Source organism: Pelobates fuscus, chromosome 1, assembly GCF_036172605.1.
Source record: "Pelobates fuscus isolate aPelFus1 chromosome 1, aPelFus1.pri, whole genome shotgun sequence".
Lineage (NCBI taxonomy): Eukaryota > Metazoa > Chordata > Amphibia > Anura > Pelobatidae > Pelobates > Pelobates fuscus.
In genome coordinates this window covers 85836166-85856160 of record NC_086317.1, presented here as the reverse complement: position 1 = coordinate 85856160, position 19995 = coordinate 85836166, and the positions used below count along the sequence as shown (strand labels likewise).

Here is a 19995-nt window from a genome sequence, read left to right as displayed (position 1 = left end):
GGTTATTGAATATGTATTACTAAATGGAATAGAATACATTTTCATAATGACTGTATTAATCATGTTAATTTCTTTATTTTTCCAATATGTATATTTTCATATTTATTTCTGGGTACTATTATTGCTCAGGTACATTTTGTTTGACAAAAGACTGCCCTTTTTTCAATGTACGCGATGTGCAAAGATATGTCGTATGGGAACACCTGACCATTAAACATTTCATTCCATAATCAAGGCTAACTGTCAGTATAAAACCAGAGACAAAAAAGTGGAAAACACCTTCAAATAAGCATATAATAAATACAACCTGGAGAATATATCCAGAATATGAATATTCAATATAGGAATATAGTGAAATCTGAAATAATAAGAATATATTTCATAGCGTAATACAGTTTAAATATAATGATGAGAGTGTGAAGCTAGGTATTAAACTCACAAACGGAAATGAAAATCAGGCCTCTCACCCCCCTGGGGTATATGAATATAGGTCTTGATAGTAGATCAAAAACGAAGTATGTATAAAATGGTAGTAGGCATATCTCCACTCTCAGTGGAACTGGATGGCAGTATGGAAGTAGAAAGCACGAATCCAATTCAGAGTTACAGAGAGCAGGAACAATAAAAGAGCATAAATAAAAAATAAAATAGAAACAACAAGCAGCAAAGTCCAATATCCAACGCGTTTCGTCCAGGTATAAGGGACTTCTTCAGGGATATGTAGAGATTTATCTGTGAGTGACCTTCTTATACCCGTCGTAATCTTCTTTCATGCCGTTCACCGGCAGCGTGCGTTCCAGATTGGAACGCAAGGAGGTACTTCCTGTATCATCCGTCTTCCGAAATGTGCATGCGTGGAAAATCAAAGTTCTATGCGCTCGAGAATCGAGCGCGTTAATGCGCATGCGTGAGGTCTAAATAGAGAAAAAGGATACACAACAGGCGAACATGTCGCCACATAGATAAGTACAACAATAAACATGATTCAAGATAACTATTTAAGCAAAAAACAAGTGGAATAGGTATGAAGAAAAGGATATAGAGCCAATAACATATAAATATGACTATTATATCATAACCCATAATGGATAAATACCATGCTAAAGGTCAAAGGCATTACTATTAAACATACATTGCCATATATTGACTACAAATACAATACAGCAAAAATAATACTATAAAAAAGAACAAATAATAATAATAATAATATTATAATAACAAAAAAATCTTATAATAATGCAAATGAGAGAAAGAAGAAAATAAACATATCTAAAAATTAAAGTACAAAATATAATTTCTTATTTGGTGCTAAATAAGACCTTGTAAGTCTATTTCAGCATTGAGGCCGTAGTGTAATGTTCTTAAAGTATATATCCAAAAGGCTTCTTGGCGAATTAGTTCTTGAAGTTTATCTCCTCCTCTACATCCTAAAATAATATGCTCTATGCCAAAGGCTTGAAAATTTTCCCACCGAAAAAGGGGACATGTACTACAATGTTTTGGAACACTATGATTGAGTTTACCCTTTTTGATGTTATTAAAGTGTTCCAAGAGTCTAATATGGAGTTTTCTAGTGGTGCGGCCCACATATTGGGCTCCGCACCCACATTGAAGTAAGTAGATCACAAAGGTGGTAGAACATTGAATGTGTTTCTTGATAAGATATGTTTTAGTAGTTTGAGTGCTTGTAAAATTAGTAATTTTTCTCTTTTGATATTTGCACGTGGAACAATGTCCACAGCAATAAAAGCCCTTTACAGGTTGTAAAAAAGAGCCAGCTGTAGATGAAGGGTATACGGGAAGGAGACTGGGAGCCAACTTATTCTTAAGATTGGCTGCTCGTTTATATATAATTGTGGGTCTTTTAGGAATAATGTCTTCCAGTACATTATCTCTTTGTAAGATATACCAATATTTGTTTAGAATTTAAGATAATTAAAACACGGTATTTGGAAAAAGGTTATAATCAGGATCAAATTGATTCAGGTATACAGAATATATTGGATACTGATAGATCTCAATTTTTACAACATCGACCTAAGAAACAATCTAATAGAAATACAGATATCCAAAGGAAGAATTTTCAGTTTGCATTTATAACTCAATACAATTCACAAGCCAAACAAATTAAAAAAATTCTAAACAAATATTGGTATATCTTACAAAGAGATAATGTACTGAAAGACATTATTCCTAAAAGACCCACAATTATATATAAACGAGCAGCCAATCTTAAGAATAAGTTGGCTCCCAGTCTCCTTCCCGTATACCCTTCATCTACAGCTGGCTCTTTTTTACAACCTGTAAAGGGCTTTTATTGCTGTGGACATTGTTCCACGTGCAAATATCAAAAGAGAAAAATTACTAATTTTACAAGCACTCAAACTACTAAAACATATCTTATCAAGAAACACATTCAATGTTCTACCACCTTTGTGATCTACTTACTTCAATGTGGGTGCGGAGCCCAATATGTGGGCCGCACCACTAGAAAACTCCATATTAGACTCTTAGAACACTTTAATAACATCAAAAAGGGTAAACTCGATCATAGTGTTCCAAAACATTGTAGTACATGTCCCCTTTTTCGGTGGGAAAATTTTCAAGCCTTTGGCATAGAGCATATTATTTTAGGATGTAGAGGAGGAGATAAACTTCAAGAACTAATTCGCCAAGAAGCCTTTTGGATATATACTTTAAGAACATTACACTACGGCCTCAATGCTGAAATAGACTTACAAGGTCTTATTTAGCACCAAATAAGAAATTATATTTTGTACTTTAATTTTTAGATATGTTTATTTTCTTCTTTCTCTCATTTGCATTATTATAAGATTTTTTGTTATTATAATATGATTATTATTATTATTAGCTCTTTTTTATAGTATTATTTTTGCTGTATTGTATTTGTAGTCAATATATGGCAATGTATGTTTAATAGTAATGCCTTTGACCTTTAGCATGGTATTTATCCATTATGGGTTATGATATAATAGTCATATTTATATGTTATTGGCTCTATATCCTTTTCTTCATACCTATTCCACTTGTTTTTTGCTTAAATAGTTATCTTGAATCATGTTTATTGTTGTACTTATCTATGTGGCGACATGTTCGCCTGTTGTGTATACTTTTTCTCTATTTAGACCTCACGCATGTGCATTAACACGCTCGTTTCTCGAGCGCATAGAACTTTGATTTTCCACGCATGCGCATTTCGGAAGACGGACGATACAGGAAGTACCTCCTTGCGTTCCAGTCTGGAACGCACGCTGCCGGTGAACGGCATGAACGAAGATTACGACGGGTATAAGAAGGTCACTCACAGATGAATCTCTACATATCCCTGAAGAAGTCCCTTATATACCTGGACAAAACGCGTTGGATATTGGACTTTGCTGCTTGTTGTTTCTATTTTATTTTTTATTTATGCTCTTTTATTGTTCCTGCTCTCTGTAACTCTGAATTGGATTCGTGCTTTCTACTTCCATACTGCCATCCAGTTCCACTGAGAGTGGAGATATGCCTACTACCATTTTATACATACTTCGTTTTTGATCTACTATCAAGACCTATATTCATATATAGTGAACAAACTGTGAAGTTCACCTGGGGCTACCCATAGTATACGTGTACATCTTTAGTGTATATACTTTATTTTTGTTGCTATATTCATATACCCCAGGGGGGTGAGAGGCCTGATTTTCATTTCCGTTTGTGAGTTTAATACCTAGCTTCACACTCTCATCATTATATTTAAATTGTATTACGCTATGAAATATATTCTTATTATTTCAGATTTCACTATATTCCTATATTGAATATTCATATTCTGGATATATTCTCCAGGTTGTATTTATTATATGCTTATTTGAAGGTGTTTTCCACTTTTTTGTCTCTGGTTTTATCACTTTGGGTGTTAGTGAGGTTCACCTGGAACCCCTTCAATTTAGCTGATTGATTATCTTAGTTTAGTCGGTATACTACTGTTTTCTTAACTGTCAGTATAGTATCACTCGTTCGAGGAATCATTCCACTAGATGATGGAACATTGCATCAGTGACTTATTTCCATTTAATTGGCTTAAGTGGCCTGTGCACTTACATTACACTTTATGACAGTATTTAATAAGGTTGGTGTCCGTACCCTTTGTATTCTAGTAATATTCTTCTACGCTCAACCAACCATTTGTTTATTAGGAAAAAAAAAACATTCCTAAGGGGACACTATAGTCACCTGAACAACTTCAGCTTAATGAGGTTGTTTAGGTGAGAACTATAGCTCCTGCCAGCCTTTCTCATGTAAACACGGTATTTTCCGAGAAAATACAGTGTTTACATTGAAAGCTAGGAACACCTCCAGTTGCAGTTACTCAGAGGGAACCAGAGGGACTTCGGAGTTGCTATGCCTCCATCCACTCAGATCTGCTGTGCACGAGCATCCTGTGATTCAGTATCTCCTACCACTGCATGCAGACACTGAACTTTCCTCATAGAGATTCATTGATTCAATTCATGAGGAGATGCTGATTGGCCAGGGCTGTGTTTGAATCATGCTGGCTCTGCCCCTGATCTGCCTCCTTGTGAGTCTCAGCCAATCCTATGGGGAAGCATTGTGATTGGATCAGGCTACAACTTCTGATGATGTCAGCAGACTTTTTTTTTGTTTTTTTGCAGCATGCAGAGTTTCAGCTTCTGGCTTAAATACAGTAAGATTTTTACTATATTTATGGAGGCATGAGGGGCCCGGGGAGGGGGGGGGGGGGGGGCTAGATGGGGTTGTTAACACTATTGGGTCTGGAATACATGTAGTTGCACTGGTGACTATAGTGTCCCTTTAAATTTCAAAAGGCCATCTCTAAACATGGTATAAAAAGGACATTGAGAATCGGCAAAACTAGTCCGTCAGCTTAGATTGTTTACCTGTTCTCCCGTAAGAGGTGTAGCACACTTGGATTCTTTGCTTACTGTGGCTGGAGCTATTGAATACCAGGGAAGGATCTATGACTAAGGATATTGACATTCCAGCTGCTCTCCCAGTACAACAACTTTAGTAGAAAGGCTGAATTAAAGGCAACAATGTGAAATAGCCACTGCTGTCTCAGAGTGCAGTCCTACAATTAGTGGCATAGGACAACACATTAATAAAGGCAAGCAGTTTGTGTAGTAACTATGGGTGCAGCATCCGAGGACCTGATAATGTTTCTACCCACAAAGCCTTGACAAAGGCCAGTCAGTGGCCGCAACATTGCCGGACCGCCTTTTTCGTAGAATAAATCCGTGCTGGAACACAGGATTTTTAATTTTACATCACCCACTGCACAGTATGGGATTTTAAGACCTGATCTGCCTGTCAAAAAAGAAAACCACAATTTCCATCCAGTAAATGCACATTTTTAGTTAATTTTGTCTGGTCTTACCACTGTCTCTTACCTGCTACAATCCCCCCTTGATTTTCCACCAGTTTTATAGCAGCCTGCATAGTTCCTCCAGTTTCAATCCACTGGTCTACCATCAAGATACGTAAACCTAGAAAGGATCAACGGCTCAGACTCTTGTACAGAAATGAGCATTTCCCAATCATTGGTTATGTAAGCAACACAGATATACAGAAGAACTATTTGGTTGGCATGCCTAATTTACTGATACAAATATTTCGCTTTTAAATTAGGGATTATTCTAGCCTCGGTGAGGGAATAATCTAAATTTTATTAAAGACAGGAGGCAAATATTTGCTTTACCTTCTTTACTGAAAACCTCCAGCAGCAAAGAAATAGTTAACATAACTTTTCAGAACAAAATAACAGCAGTATAAAAACACTTAGGTAGACCCTTCCACTTCCTCTTTCTTTGACGAGGTCGAGCAGGAGAGCATGAAAACCAAATAAATCAAACTGTAGCATGCACACTTAGATGAGAGACCGCTAGAACCAGAGGAAATCCAGTTTACACTAAGGAAAAAGAAACATTGTTAAAGTGAATACCATATACATCAGTACTTCAGTGGAATAGGACATGATGAATAAATTTTATGGCAAGACAGGAAGCTTGATATTTGCAATTTTAACGCCTAGACATAAAGATAGAAGAAACAGGAGATCGTGGACGAAAGTAGAGAGTACGGAAAGTCAACTCCCTAGACCAATCAGCAGCGGCGAGAATATCCGTAAAGGACCCACCTGCTTATAAAGCCGCTGAAGCTGCAGCGCCCCTAACCAAATGTGCCCCAAAGGAACTCACCACGACAGCCGATGAAAGAAGCCATCAAATCCAACGAGCAATTGTAGGTGCAGAAACAGCCCTAAACGGTCGTACGTGGGAAATCAATAGCTGCCCATGGGCAGAGGAGCGAAAGGATGAGGTCATGGGGATATACGTCCATAGGCAACGTGCCACACAGAGACGTGGTCTATCTGAAAGATAGGGATATGACACAGAAGATGAATTAGATTTCTTTCTGCGTGATATAGAAACAGACACACCATCCGGTGAAAAAGAGAAAGATTCTACATCAAAAGCACGAACATCAGAATCGCGACAAAAAGACACAAGACATACCAGTAGAGCCAGCTGGTAAAGAGACAAGTCCCCGTTAGGCCATTCCTCAAGGAAGTGCAATACAAGCAAGACATCCCAAACGACTTACCCTGAGAAAACACTTCAGCCAAGAAGTTCAGGAAGGCCATGATAGGGGCTTAAAGGCATTCAAACGTCTCTCCAGACACCAGCCATGCCAGGATCGCCAGGCGTGCAGATATGATCGTCTGGTGCCAGGCGCCCAACCATCCCAGAGTAACTCTCTAGCCGTTGTCGACAGGCTTGACACATCCCAGGAACCCCAGAAACGGTCCAGGTCACCAGTGACAGATGACCCTCTAATAACAATGGATGTGGATTCCCTGCTGGATCCCGCAGGAGAAACTTCGAGACAGGTAGAAGTAGCGGGTCTTTGCACAATAATTCCAGCAGTAGAGGGAACCATGGTTGACTCCTCCAAAGCGACACCCTCAGAAGCTTGATCAGATGTAACGTCCGGAGAATCACAGAGAAGGGGGGGAAGCGTATATGCCCCCAAAGGAGGCCATTCCTGGAGGAACACGTCCACTGCTTTGCTGAGGGGATCCGGGAGCCAACTGAAGAATAAGTCCATCTAGCGATGCGAACAGATCCAGGTGGAGGGGACCTCAAAGGGAGTCCAGCATCTGAAACACTGGAGGGTGTAGTTGCCAATTGCTGGCGTCTCTCCAGTGTCGAGAAAACCAGTCTGCCATTAGATTGTCCCAGCCTGGGAAGTATTGCGCCACAAATGATAAGTTCTTGTCCAGACAATACTGGTAGAGATTGTCAGATTCAACAGAAGTTTGGAACGGGAACCTCCCAATCTGTTTATGTAGCGGGCTGCCGAGACGTTGTCCATGCGCAGAAGCAGCAAACAATGACTCATCCCTTTGGTGAAACTTCGAATGGTGAACGACCCTGCAATCAGTTCCAGACAGTTGATGTGAAGGGTCTTCTCCTCTGGAGTCCAGAGTCCTCTTGTCACTACGCCATCGCAAGCAGCACCACAGCCCAGACAACAGGCGTCCGATTCCAGGACGAAGTCCAGATGGGATCCGAATATCACCTTGACATTCCAGGCCTCCATGTTTCGAAGCCACCAATGGAGTTCCAGGTGGGCCTTGTCTGAAGGACACCACCATTTGGTCGTATGAGATTGATGACCTGAGAGCGTGCCTTCAGGCGTTGGAGAGCCCGATAGTGTAGGGGTCCCAGGAATATGGCTTGAATGGAGAATGACAGCAGTCCTATCGTTCATGCCAGATCCCTCAACGTGGCCTGTGAGTTGCAGAGCAGGCGTCTGATATTCTTCCTGATAGCGGAAACCTTGGACATCAAAAGGTGGAACCGGCTGAACCAAATCCACCACGAAATCCAGGAACTGAACAGATCGAGAGGGAGTCACTCACGATTTGGCATTCAGACCCAATTCCTTAGATGCCAACTTAACCAACCTATCATCTTGCGAAATTCGGAGTTTAGGGCCACATTGGCACTGCCCAGGAGACAAATACCCCTTTGGGCCCACTCCCGAAGGAGATGAGCATCCACCTAAGCTCCACCGTTTAGGGCATCATCCACCATCAGGAAAATCTGTGTCAACGGACGACTGAGATTGAGCAGTTTATCCTGGGCTGAGCATAGGCCCTGTTCCAGGCCTTTGCGAGGATCCTTCCCAGATCTCGTCATGAAGGTGGTGGACACCAGGTCAAAATCAGGGGTAAGGGCCAACTTATCCGGCAGTGTTGAACGGGGGCATTCAGCGCAGAGTTTTGCCCGAACCTCCTTGTCCAAATGGTGGCGAAGCCAGTAATGGATAAATTCCACGATGTGGTCTGAGGGAGCCCATTCTGCAGAGCGAAGTTGTTTGAGGAGACATGGGTAGAAGAGCAAGTGACCAGAGGGGTCCAAGATCTCTCCTGGGTGTCAGCAGTAGCCGCGGGAGCCTTCAGCGAATCAGTCAGAGGGGAGCTCAGCATAGTCTCTCTCTCATGTACTGTGAGGGTCATTCAGGGAATCCCTCACTAGGAGAAGCGTTACCAGAGCTGCCAGCTCAGTACTCTTCTACGATGTCATAGCCAGGTGCCCCAGAACACGTGTCTTCATCTGGGTGACCGCCGGAACCGGAGTCGAGACTGGCTGACTTGGCTGGCATTTTTCCCTAGCCAGTTACAGTGCAATGACCTGTCCAAGGTCTTTTGCACGCGGAGCCTATGTCCGTAGAGCGGAGGGAGCCACCTGAGTCGGAGTCCTGAGCCCCAGAGGTGCTGGGTGTAGATCCCACAGGGGCACGAGGAGCGTCCCTGTAGAGGGCAGCAAAGGCTTAAGGGAGCGAATACGCCAGTGTGGCACATAACCAGGCTTGTAAGCCCTTGAGTGCAAGGAAGCCAGATTCGTCAGCCATGACTGATGACACTGAAACAACAGTAAGGTTACTGATGACACTGAAACAATCAGTGTGGTACCTAGGCAAGGCTGGCTGGGGGACACCCAGTGTGCAAGAGGGGGTCACCCAACAAGCACTTGCATGGAAAGACATGTTCCCATAATGCTTTGACCGTGGCTAGTGCAGAGTGTCTCTCCTTAGGGGAATTACCTCTACCCACTTTGACAATTACCAAACCATATCTGAGACCCCCCTTGAACAATGGAAGTGGGCCTATAAAATCAATCTGTATCTCTGAAGTATAGGTCTTTGTCCCTTAGGTCGTGCATTTACTTGGGCACAAATAAGTCATTCTTGAACACAATGTAGAGCTGAAGTTTTTATTTCAGGCCAATAAAATTTCTGTCTAAGGTGATATTCTAATGCACCCTGTCCAATGTGGCCCATAAAAGCATGTGTTTGTTGTGTAATGGGCTTCTGTAAATGGTGGGGGACAACACGAAAAGGTCTCGCTTGTTGATCATTAGGATCACTGTAACATAGCAACCCTCCTTTAACAGAATAGCCACTTGGAAGGGTTTGCTGATTTCTTAACAAAAGAGAAAGATTAGGATGCACAAGCATATCATGCAAAATAGGCCATGTAAAGGAGGGGGTCACCCTCAGAGTAAGTGTATTAGTGAAGTAAACGTTAACTCGCAAGTTGGAGTAAACTTGGAATTAATAATAACATTAATAACTAAAGATAAAAACTTAAAAACCGAGTGTAAAGTCAGAGTCCATACTTGCTTTCGGCAATGTAATAATATTTATTAATAGAGGCTAAACAAACAATACATATACATTTGAAATAGGCTAGTAAATGCTGCTACCAAACAAGTCATTGATTGAATGGAAAGTAGACTAAATTAACATAGTAAAACAGGCATAGACACGTGATACAGTTAGCACTCCATTGATCACCAGCTGAGAGTAAGAGAAAGAGGGTGTGTAAAGTGGGGAGAGGGAATAGAGAGAGAGGGAGTGAGGAGGGTGAATTCAGAGAGAGAGAGAGAGAGAGAGAATGTGCTATTCACAGGACTTTTAACAGGTTAGCCCCTCCTTCTGCTGGACACGCCTCCCTCAGTCAATCCCTTAGGGTGTAACAGAACCAGAGTGCCTCCTGGGGGAAGGGGGATTGCACTGGAAGGGAATGGAGGAGGAATTTATCAACAGCTCAACTGGTTTTGCCTGGTGAAAGGCCATGTGCTTCACAGAGGACTCCATTATTGCCTAAGGGTAGAATGGGGCTTGAATCCCTGTATTAGAACACAATAACACTTCATTGGAATACAGTCGGCTGTTAATCCGTTCCCCCCACTTATTACATCCCTCCTATTGGCAATGAAGGGGAAGAGACACTTAGGCTCTATAAAACCCAGCAGAGATAAGAGAGAGAGAGAGAGAGAGAGAGAGAGAGAGAGAGGGCATCCTGCAGTGTATCTACTTATGTGAATGCCAAGCCCACTACCTTAATAGAGCTCTTTCCATTTGCATACCATATGAACATGATGTACTTGGGCAATCAATGAGTCCAAGTAACAACACATACCAATCTGAATAACAATGCATACTACAAAAATACACAATACAATAATAGAGTGAATTAATAAATTCCCCATGGCAGTACCCCATGATGATTGCTCATAAAATTAGTCCTTGAATTTCTGCCACCAGCTTGGGGGATATCCCGGTCCCCACTGGACCAGCCACATGGCAAACAGGGGTGACAGGCCTCCACAACACAGCCAAGATGGCTGCCCAACACAGACCTCCAGAGCGGAGCGCCCACAGCAAGTCGTTACCGCCACTGAAGGGGACCTTCGACTGGCTCTGCAAATGTTTCACGGACGCACTGCACAGTCGAGGCGCGACCTACCTCCAAGCAGAAATCCTGGTGGCCTCGTGGATCCATCCAGCAGTGCGGCGCAGCCATTACAGATGCACACCGCGAGTCTGGCAGCGCAGATTCCTGCAGTCCCCAAGGCGGGAAAAGATGCCACGCTCCTCCGGCGCAAGCACCCACCCGCAACCATACTACAGCGAGACCTCCACACAAGCAGCACCTAAAAAGCTTTCACCAAACCAGCTTCTCAGTGTCTGGCACGGCATGGTCCGATTCCCTGCCACCAACGACATAGAGCGAGAGATCGGGCGGCCACATACCCCTCAAGACACCATCGGAGCTGGCTCCCAGCACAGCGGCACCCTGCTCAGGGGCTCCAAGGGCGGGCGCAGACCGCCACACCGGGAGGACTCTAAGATCCTGCAAGGCATTGGCTGACCGACGCCACAGGCGCCCTGCTATACCCCCAACTGTCCGCATTTACACAGCAGACACACTCACCATGTGACAACGGATGGTTAGGAGGGGTAACAAGATATAAAGTTTGTTTCATCAGTTCTAACTTAGCCGGTTTCTCCTACTGCTCTAATCTGCTAGAACTGTATACTAGATGTCATTTCCCAACGTAAAGCTAGTAGTCTAATACTTACAAATAAGCATGATAGAGCTTGTAACTCAGCAATGTCTTAGCAAGCACAGTGGCTGTAAAGTACAGCTTAGCGCAAACGTGATCTCTATTAGTCTTACTGTGTTACCGTGATATAATCTGCTGCAAGGCTAGCGACAACCACTAAAAGATTATCCATACCAATTATTTTGCTTAATAAATAGGATGGTTATGCTACAGTTATTATGTTATGTTGTTTAATAACTTTGCTTCGCTAAGCCTCTAGAGTGATTAACTGTAATTTAAGTTTTTTAGACGTACCCTACTCTTAAAGCTTCAACGACAACTAACTAAGTCTACCTATTTTCTAAACGTACCATTAGTCTAACTAAACAGCAAACATACTTTTCTATAAGCTACCGCAAACCGTACTTCTAGATATAGCAGTGTCAAAGCTTAAAATGTATAGCTTCCTTAGCTAGTACCTACTTAACCACACTCTAGCGATAGTTCACACTTGTTATATTTACTCCTCAAAAATGGGCAGGTCAGACAGGAAAGCTCACATGTTAAATGCTATGTTTACCCACTGTCTATGTTTCTCTCAACAAAATGTAAAAAATTGTGCGGTATATTCATATGCCATGTTTGAATTGTTATGCCTGTTACCGCTTACGACTGCTATCGTGGCTGAGTAAGCCTATTGTTATATCATGCACAACAGAAAATAAAGAATAATAATAAAAAAAAAAGATCTTGTTAGGAAATCTTAAGCAACCTAAGAAATCAACTTGCTGTAATTCTTGACCATTCATAACTACATTTGGATATTGCAACTCATTATGTAACACGAACTAGTCTGATATACACCACTAGATGGCCTCAGTGAAGTGGCCCTACAGATATTACCCTAACATCCCAACCAGCTATTAACCCACAGATCTCTATGTTCATAGGCAAACCTACTGATTTCTGGTAGTTCTCCATTCACCAGTGGTGTATGGTTATTATCTACGGCTTGAGCCATGATCTTAAAATCTGTAGATAGTTCAGTTTGCATAGACAAACACACAACACTCCATGAATCATGTCTTAATTTCTTAATTACACTGATTAATATTTCTTCTGTGTGTAGGATTGCTGAACTATGTGTCTTTACTACTTTCTGTGTCAAACCTTCCACTAATGTATTGATTGTTCTCTGCGTTTGTATCCCTTTGGAGTTTAACATACCCTCTGACTGGAGTGTTGTAGTCATACTAGAGATGTCAATTGAAATTACAAATCCTAACCCTGTACCCACACCTCCAAGAACTGTACCCAGGATATCCTTCCTATTCCTAGTCCTGTTTCTTGTCGCCCATCTGACTAAAGCCTTTTCAATAGTAGATGTAACCCTAGAACAGTTCTGAAAATGTGATGAGACTAGCCAATCTGTTATTCTTATTTGCCAAGTGATCAATTGGAAAGTAGCATTCCTGGCTATAGGGGTAGGTCTCAGTGAGCTTATTTGGAAAGGACTACTAGAGATTACTGTATTCTCCAGACACTCAGGTCTACTCCCATTATCCATTAGTGAAGGAGTTGTATGAATATAGGTAAATTGAGGAGCCAGCATTGTAGGCTCTATCCCTTCCTCTATATTCAACAAGACCTTCACTTCCCCACCCTTATTGTGTCCTACTGTTCCCCAATTTATCCCCTTTATGATAAATGTATCCACTATAATTTGTGTTATGTGATATTCTCTAAGATTGCTGTTAACATTTTAAATAGGGTTAGCAACATTCAATTCCATATTAATATTTTCGCCCTCCAAATATACCACCCATTTTCCCCGACCAGTCAATTTACATTCCCAATGTTCCTCATTTCCCTTATCGTCTTTCCAGAATCCCTTGATAGAATTGCTTTATCCCAACCACCCAAAATCAAATATCACATCCACACATGGAACTTGTAGATTGTCACTGCTCCAAATCCTAGTCCATCCAGATATATCATGTGCAAAATTCCCTCTCCGGTGCCTGCTTAAAGGAGTAGTATTTAATTGGGAACAACTTTTTAAGTTGTCCGTAAAGTCTTTGGTGGATGGATCTGTAGTTGCATATATGGAACTGGTGTTGGTTTGGCCTGTGACAAGCTGTTCCATTAAGACCCAGGTGAGTATGATAATGTTGAGTGACATCTTTTTCTTGGTAGTTTTGGAAAAATCTGTAAGAGATCAAGAAGACGCATCAGTTCTTAACAGATAACTCTGCATCTGGGGAACAAGCCCCTTTGTATATTTTACATTGGTCTGCATGTACCCACTTATATCCCGGCTGCCTTCTGGCCCTTTGGGGTTAGACCTCTGCACTTTTAAAACAGTTGTGCCCAATGTGTCAAGGATTACATAGGGCCCTTCCCAATTTGCATCCCAAGGATAATTTTTGCGAAATTTTTTAATCATTACTTATCCCCCCTTCTCAAACAGAGTTTGAGGTGTAGATAACATTTTAAATTCAGTTGGGGTCATATTTGAGGCAGCAAAAAGTAGTTCAGTTCCTCCGGAATTTGGGAAAGGTATTGGTCTCTAGACACAGATTCTCTCAGTGGAGTTGACAGTTGTGGTTCACCTGGGTGGCCTAATGCCATCTGCCTCTGTGTCTTGAGCTCATATGGAGAACATCCAGTAGCGCTTAAGGGTGTAGCTCTGATAGCCACGGGTACTGCAGGAAGATGATTAACCCACGATTTACCATATTATACCAGAATTTTAGATAACCTGGACTTTAGAGTGAGATTCAGCCTTTCTACTATACCTGATAACTGGGGATGGTATGGTATATGAAATCTCTGTTGAATTCCCAGTAGGGATGACCTGTCCTGTATAATTCAATTATTTCAGGGAAGCCCCAGCATAGAAAGACATGTTCCTATAATGCTTTGGCCATGGCTAGTGCAGAGTCTCTCCTTAGAGGGAATTACCTCTACCTACTTTGAAAATGTATCAACAATTACCAAACCACATCCGAGACCCCCCGTTGGACAATGGAAGTGGGCCTATGAAATAAATTTGTATTGATTTCCAGGGACTGTCTCCAACTGGCACTCTCTGAAGTATAGGTCTTTGTCCATTAAAATTTTTTTAAAAATAAACTAAAAATATTAAGTTTCCATGGGTGCCGAAGCTGGGGTTCGAACTTGTGCTGTTGTTGGACTGACTGTCTGCTTGCTTTTGCAGGAAGCATTCCTGGTGTCTGCTTGTGCAGACAGCTATACTTATCTTTTCCCGATCAGACTACATAGCCACCTCTAATGTAACATGAGTTCCACATTGCGATCACGTGACGCGGAAGTGCTGTTTAGCTGCGCGTCACGTGATCATTTTAAAATAGTTATTTTAAGTCTTTTAAACCTTCGTTTTTGTGTTTAAATGAATGTACCTATATTATATGCTTTATATGTACAATAATTTATGTTTCATTCAGTTATTTGATTTGTATCTTTATATTATGCTACTGATGACGTCATTTTGGCGGGATTTTCAAAATTACAAACATTACTGTATCTTATATAAACCATTGTATGTCAGGTGTGTCCCTCTTTTTACTATTATCTACTTGAAGAAGCCCTTGCGGCGAAACGCGTTTAGATATTAATTTTATTACTTTACAATAAAGAAAATACTTTGGCATAAAACATTTTATAGCCATTTTGATTTCTTTTTCACCTGACTATACATTTACTATCTACCTGACGAGAAGCCTAAAGAATCCTTAGGTGGGGATGATACCACCCAAGCGCCTACATTGAGCAGTACAAGCCTGCTCTATATACTGTGAGCAGTATTTTTATTCTCTTTTTATACCTTTTAATTACTATACAGAGAGCACTATATACTTTATTTTATCTCCCTGGGTCGAATAATACCAACTTGGACGTTGAATCTGAGCCAGATACTCGCCAATCAATATTACTCCGCATATCCTTGAGTGGGGATTATTCCACTTCACGTGCGTTATATCAGAGCTAGATTCTAGCTCTGAAAAGTGTGAGTAAGACTACTTTTATTTTATTTACCATTTTATTCAACTATATACTGTGCCATTGGAGTTCCTCTTGTTTTTTTCTCCACATATTACTTCACTGGATTTCAAGGACACCTTTGTGAAGACACACCCCATTTTACGCCTCAGGATCCCTGTTCTTATACATGGCATCTACCATTATGGACTTAAGATAAGTGTTTTGGACTATTGCCAATTATCCATTTATATTTCATTTAATATTTAATATTAAATTGTATTATTTTATATTATTTATTATATACACTCTTATATGTTTTACTGTATATTTTAGGCGCAACCTTTTTTTGTTCTACTTTGTCCATTAGTTCGTAGATTTACTTGGGCACAAATAAGATATTCTTTAATGTAGAGCTGAAGTTTTTATTTCAGGCCAATAAAATTTCTGTCTAAGGTGATGTTCTAATGCACTCTGTCCAATGTGTTCCTGTTCTGTGCCCCAGGGGATTTGTACTGTGTCTTCCCCTTTCAATCGATAATAGAGAGGCTTTGCTTTTTCAGCAAATCCTTCAATAAATTCCCTTGAAAAATTTACAAGTCCCACAAATTTTCTCAGGGAGTACTTGTTAAAAGGCCTGGGGACTTGCAACATTGCTTTGACTCTTTCAATAGTTGGGCATCTTGTGCCTCCTGTGATAGTCACTCTCAGAAATGTTACCTGTTGTCTAAGTAATTGTAACTTTGAAGTATTTAGCTTGAATCCAACCTCTTTAATTAAGCTAAACCGTTCCCTCAACAAATGCATATGTTAATTTATTGTCTCTGTTTGCAATAAGATATAATCTACATATTGTAAAATACTGGATGGAGATGAGAATGCTTCTAATACCTTTGCTAAAGCCTGGTGGAAATAAGTTGGAGAGCTATGAAAGCCTTGTGGCAGTGTTGTGAATGTATATTGACTATTTCTAAAGGTGAAGGCAAATTTGTACTGGCATTCTGGGGCTAGCTTAATACTCCAGAAACCATTGCTAATATTTAATACCAAATACCATTCACAGGCGGCATTTAGTTTAGATGTCACCTCAGGTATGGAAACAACCAAATTTGTAACTGTAGTAATACATTTGTTTACCATCCGAAAAATCTACCGTCAATCTCCAAGTGCCATTTTTCCCACGTACTGGCCACAAGGGCGAGTTATTGGAGGAAGAACATTTCCTAATGATACCCTGTTTCTCCAATTGATCAATTATTTGAACCATGGGTTCAATGGCTTCTGTTGGAAACCTGTATTGCCTCTGTGGAGGAGCATTAAGTCCTACAATGTTATATATATATATATATATATATATATATATATATATAAAATCAGACGTATACCTAGCTTATGTGTTTTTACCTGGTATTTCTTGTTTCTAGCCTACGTATTCTTGTCATCATACATTTCTCCTCCCCTATTCCCTCTTATCCAGCCCCATTCCTCTTGTCTGTATTTGCTATATTCTCTTCTTTATTTAGTAGATTTATGGGTGTGAAAAGAGAGAAAACAGAGGAGGTGGTGTGCTTTCCCTCCCACCCCGACCCCCTCTCCCCCCTGTTTATCTAGCTTCTTGTTATAGGTTCTTGGTTGTTCATTTATTTTAACTACTTGTCCTTGGAGAGAGAGAGATCGCACCCTTATGTATGGTGTTGTATGGTTTATTGTTCCGTCCTTTATTATATGCCTGTTTCCTGGGATCTTCGGGGTCCATATGAACTTTTACGCCGTTATGGTGGTTGTTAAGTTATAGATTCCAGTTTGTTTATCCATGTGTCCCAATCCTCTATCTGTGTGTATCTATTTCCTATATTCGGCAGTATACCCCTTTCCATTTTCGCTTGCCATATGACTTGAGTTATTAATTCTTGGATGTGTGGAATTATCACTGTCCTCCAGTTACATGCTAGTAGGAGTTTTGCTGCTGTAATGATATGTATTATTACCATTTGCACTTTTTTCTGTAGTTTGGGCCACTTTAGGTTTAATAAAATTACTTCAGGCTTAAATCTTCAGGCTTAAATCTTTTTTTCATAAATTACATTCATTACTTTCTTCCAATATTGACTTATAGGATCACAGTACCACCAGCTGTGGGTCAGATTGCCTTCATTAACATTGTATTTCCAATACCTGTCTGATGTTTCTGGAAAGATTCTATTTAGACGTTTTGGTGTCAAATACCATCTATTAGCGAGTTTAAATTGTGTTTCTGTAAGATTTAGGCAATGTATATGTTTGTACTGTATACTTTACTTAGGGAGCTTATCCATTTTTCTTCTTCTATGGATACTTGTAGTTATTTTTCCCATTTGTTAATCAATCCTATTGATTTATCATGTCTCCATCCGTATATAATTTTGGCGCATTTTGCTAATAGGTTCTTATAGTTCTTTATTTGCAGAAGATGTCCAAGTTTTATACTTTTCTCCTCCTTGTTCTTGGATAAATATTCAGCAATGAAGCCCTTGATTCTCAGGTAACTGAAAGTTTGGGTTTGATTTTATTCTCCACTGTTATATTTTTGAATTCCCTGTTCCCCCCCGATTTTCCAGGTGTCTATTTTTATATTTTCAATCATGTCTGAAATCATAGAGAATGGGAACACCTCTATTATTTTATTTCTAAATCTTATATTGAATGTTATTTCATCCCACCAGCTTGTTAGTTTTTTAAATATCTGTGATTTGCTCCGTGCGTCTTTAAAATCGCTTTTCTGTTCAGATATAAAACCCAAAATAATGTTTTAGCTTTTTCCATGTTGTACCAAGTTTCTTTGGTTGCCATATTATTTTGAGTGAGCAAAATGTGGAAGAGTCTGCTAGCTATGTAACATTTCATCATTTCTGGACACAGGGCCGCCATCAGGGCATGACAACCATAACGGTTGTCATGGGCCCGGTGGTCCTGGGTGGCCCGGACTGCTCTGGGAGTCCCGGGCCCCACATTCCATTTGGGCACATATAGATAGCGATTATCGCTATCTATATGTTCACCTCGGCTACCTGTCCAATGCAGACGGGGACCAGCCAGCACATCTTAACACTCCAGCTGCTCCTGCCTGTAAGTCTCGCGAGCTCCGCAGCCAGCAGAGCGTTGTCACGGGTTACCATGGAAACGCTCCGTGCAGCAAACAGGCACAGCTCGCGAGACTTACAGGCAGGAGCTGCTGGAGAGTTAAGATGTGCTGGCTGGTCCCCGTCTGCATTCTACAGCGGCTGGCTCCCTCCACCAGACCAACGGACCACCAGGGATGCAATCTCCCCCCTCCCTGGCCAGGTAAGAAGCAGGGAGGGGGGAATAAAATGTCAATACTACCAAAAAGGCTCCCCTCTCACCCCCCCTATGCAGCCCCCTATTTTACATACACGAAAACCACAACACACACACTGCATACACACACTAAAACCACAACACACACACACTAAAACCACAACACACACACACACACTAAAACCACAACACACACACTGCATACACAAACTAAAACCACAACACACACACACACTAAAACAACAACACACACACACACTAAAACCACAACACACACACTAAATACACACACTAAAACCACCACAACACACACACTAAATACACACACTAAAACCACCACAACACACACACTGCATACACACACTAAAACCACAACACACACACACACTGCATACACACACTAAAACCACAACACACACACTGCATACACACTAAAACCACAACACACACACACACACTGCATACACACACTAAAACCACAACACACACACACTGCATACACACACTAAAAGCACAACACACACACACTGCATACACACACTAAAAGCACAACACAAATATGCACTGCATTCCCCATACACACACTAAAAGCACAACACACACACTGCATACACACACTAAAAGCACAACACAAATATGCACTGCATTCCCCATACACACACTAAAACCACAACACACACACACTGCATACACACACTAAAAGCACAACACAAATATGCACTGCATTCCCCATACACACACTAAAACCACAACACACACACACTGCATACACACACTAAAACCACAACACACACACTGCATACACACACTAAAACCACAACACACACACTGCATACACACACTAAAACCACAACACACACTGCATACACACACTAAAACCACAACACACACACTGCATACACACACTAAAACCACAACACAAATATGCACTGCATTCCCCATACACACACTAAAACCACAACACACACACTGTATACACACACTAAAAGCACAACACACACACTGTATACACACACTAAAACCACAACACACACACACTGCATACACACACTAAAAGCACAACACAAATATGCACTGCATTCCCCATACACACACTAAAACCACAACACACACACTGCATACACACACTAAAACCACAACACACACACTGCATACACACACTAAAAGCACAACACAAACACACACTGCATAACACACACTAAAACCACAACACACATACTGCATACACACACTAAAA

General features: G+C 41.0%; 1 protein-coding gene across 1 annotated transcript in view; it reads right to left on the bottom strand.

Moving 5' to 3' along the window:
• Window positions 1–19995, bottom strand: part of LOC134587717 (adenine phosphoribosyltransferase-like) — a 63114-nt gene that overhangs the window by 690 nt on the left and 42429 nt on the right. Inside the window, exon 5 of the mRNA XM_063444225.1 lies at window positions 5433–5528. Coding sequence (XP_063300295.1) covers window positions 5433–5528 — 96 coding nt within the window. The remainder of the gene's footprint in view (window positions 1–5432; window positions 5529–19995) is intronic.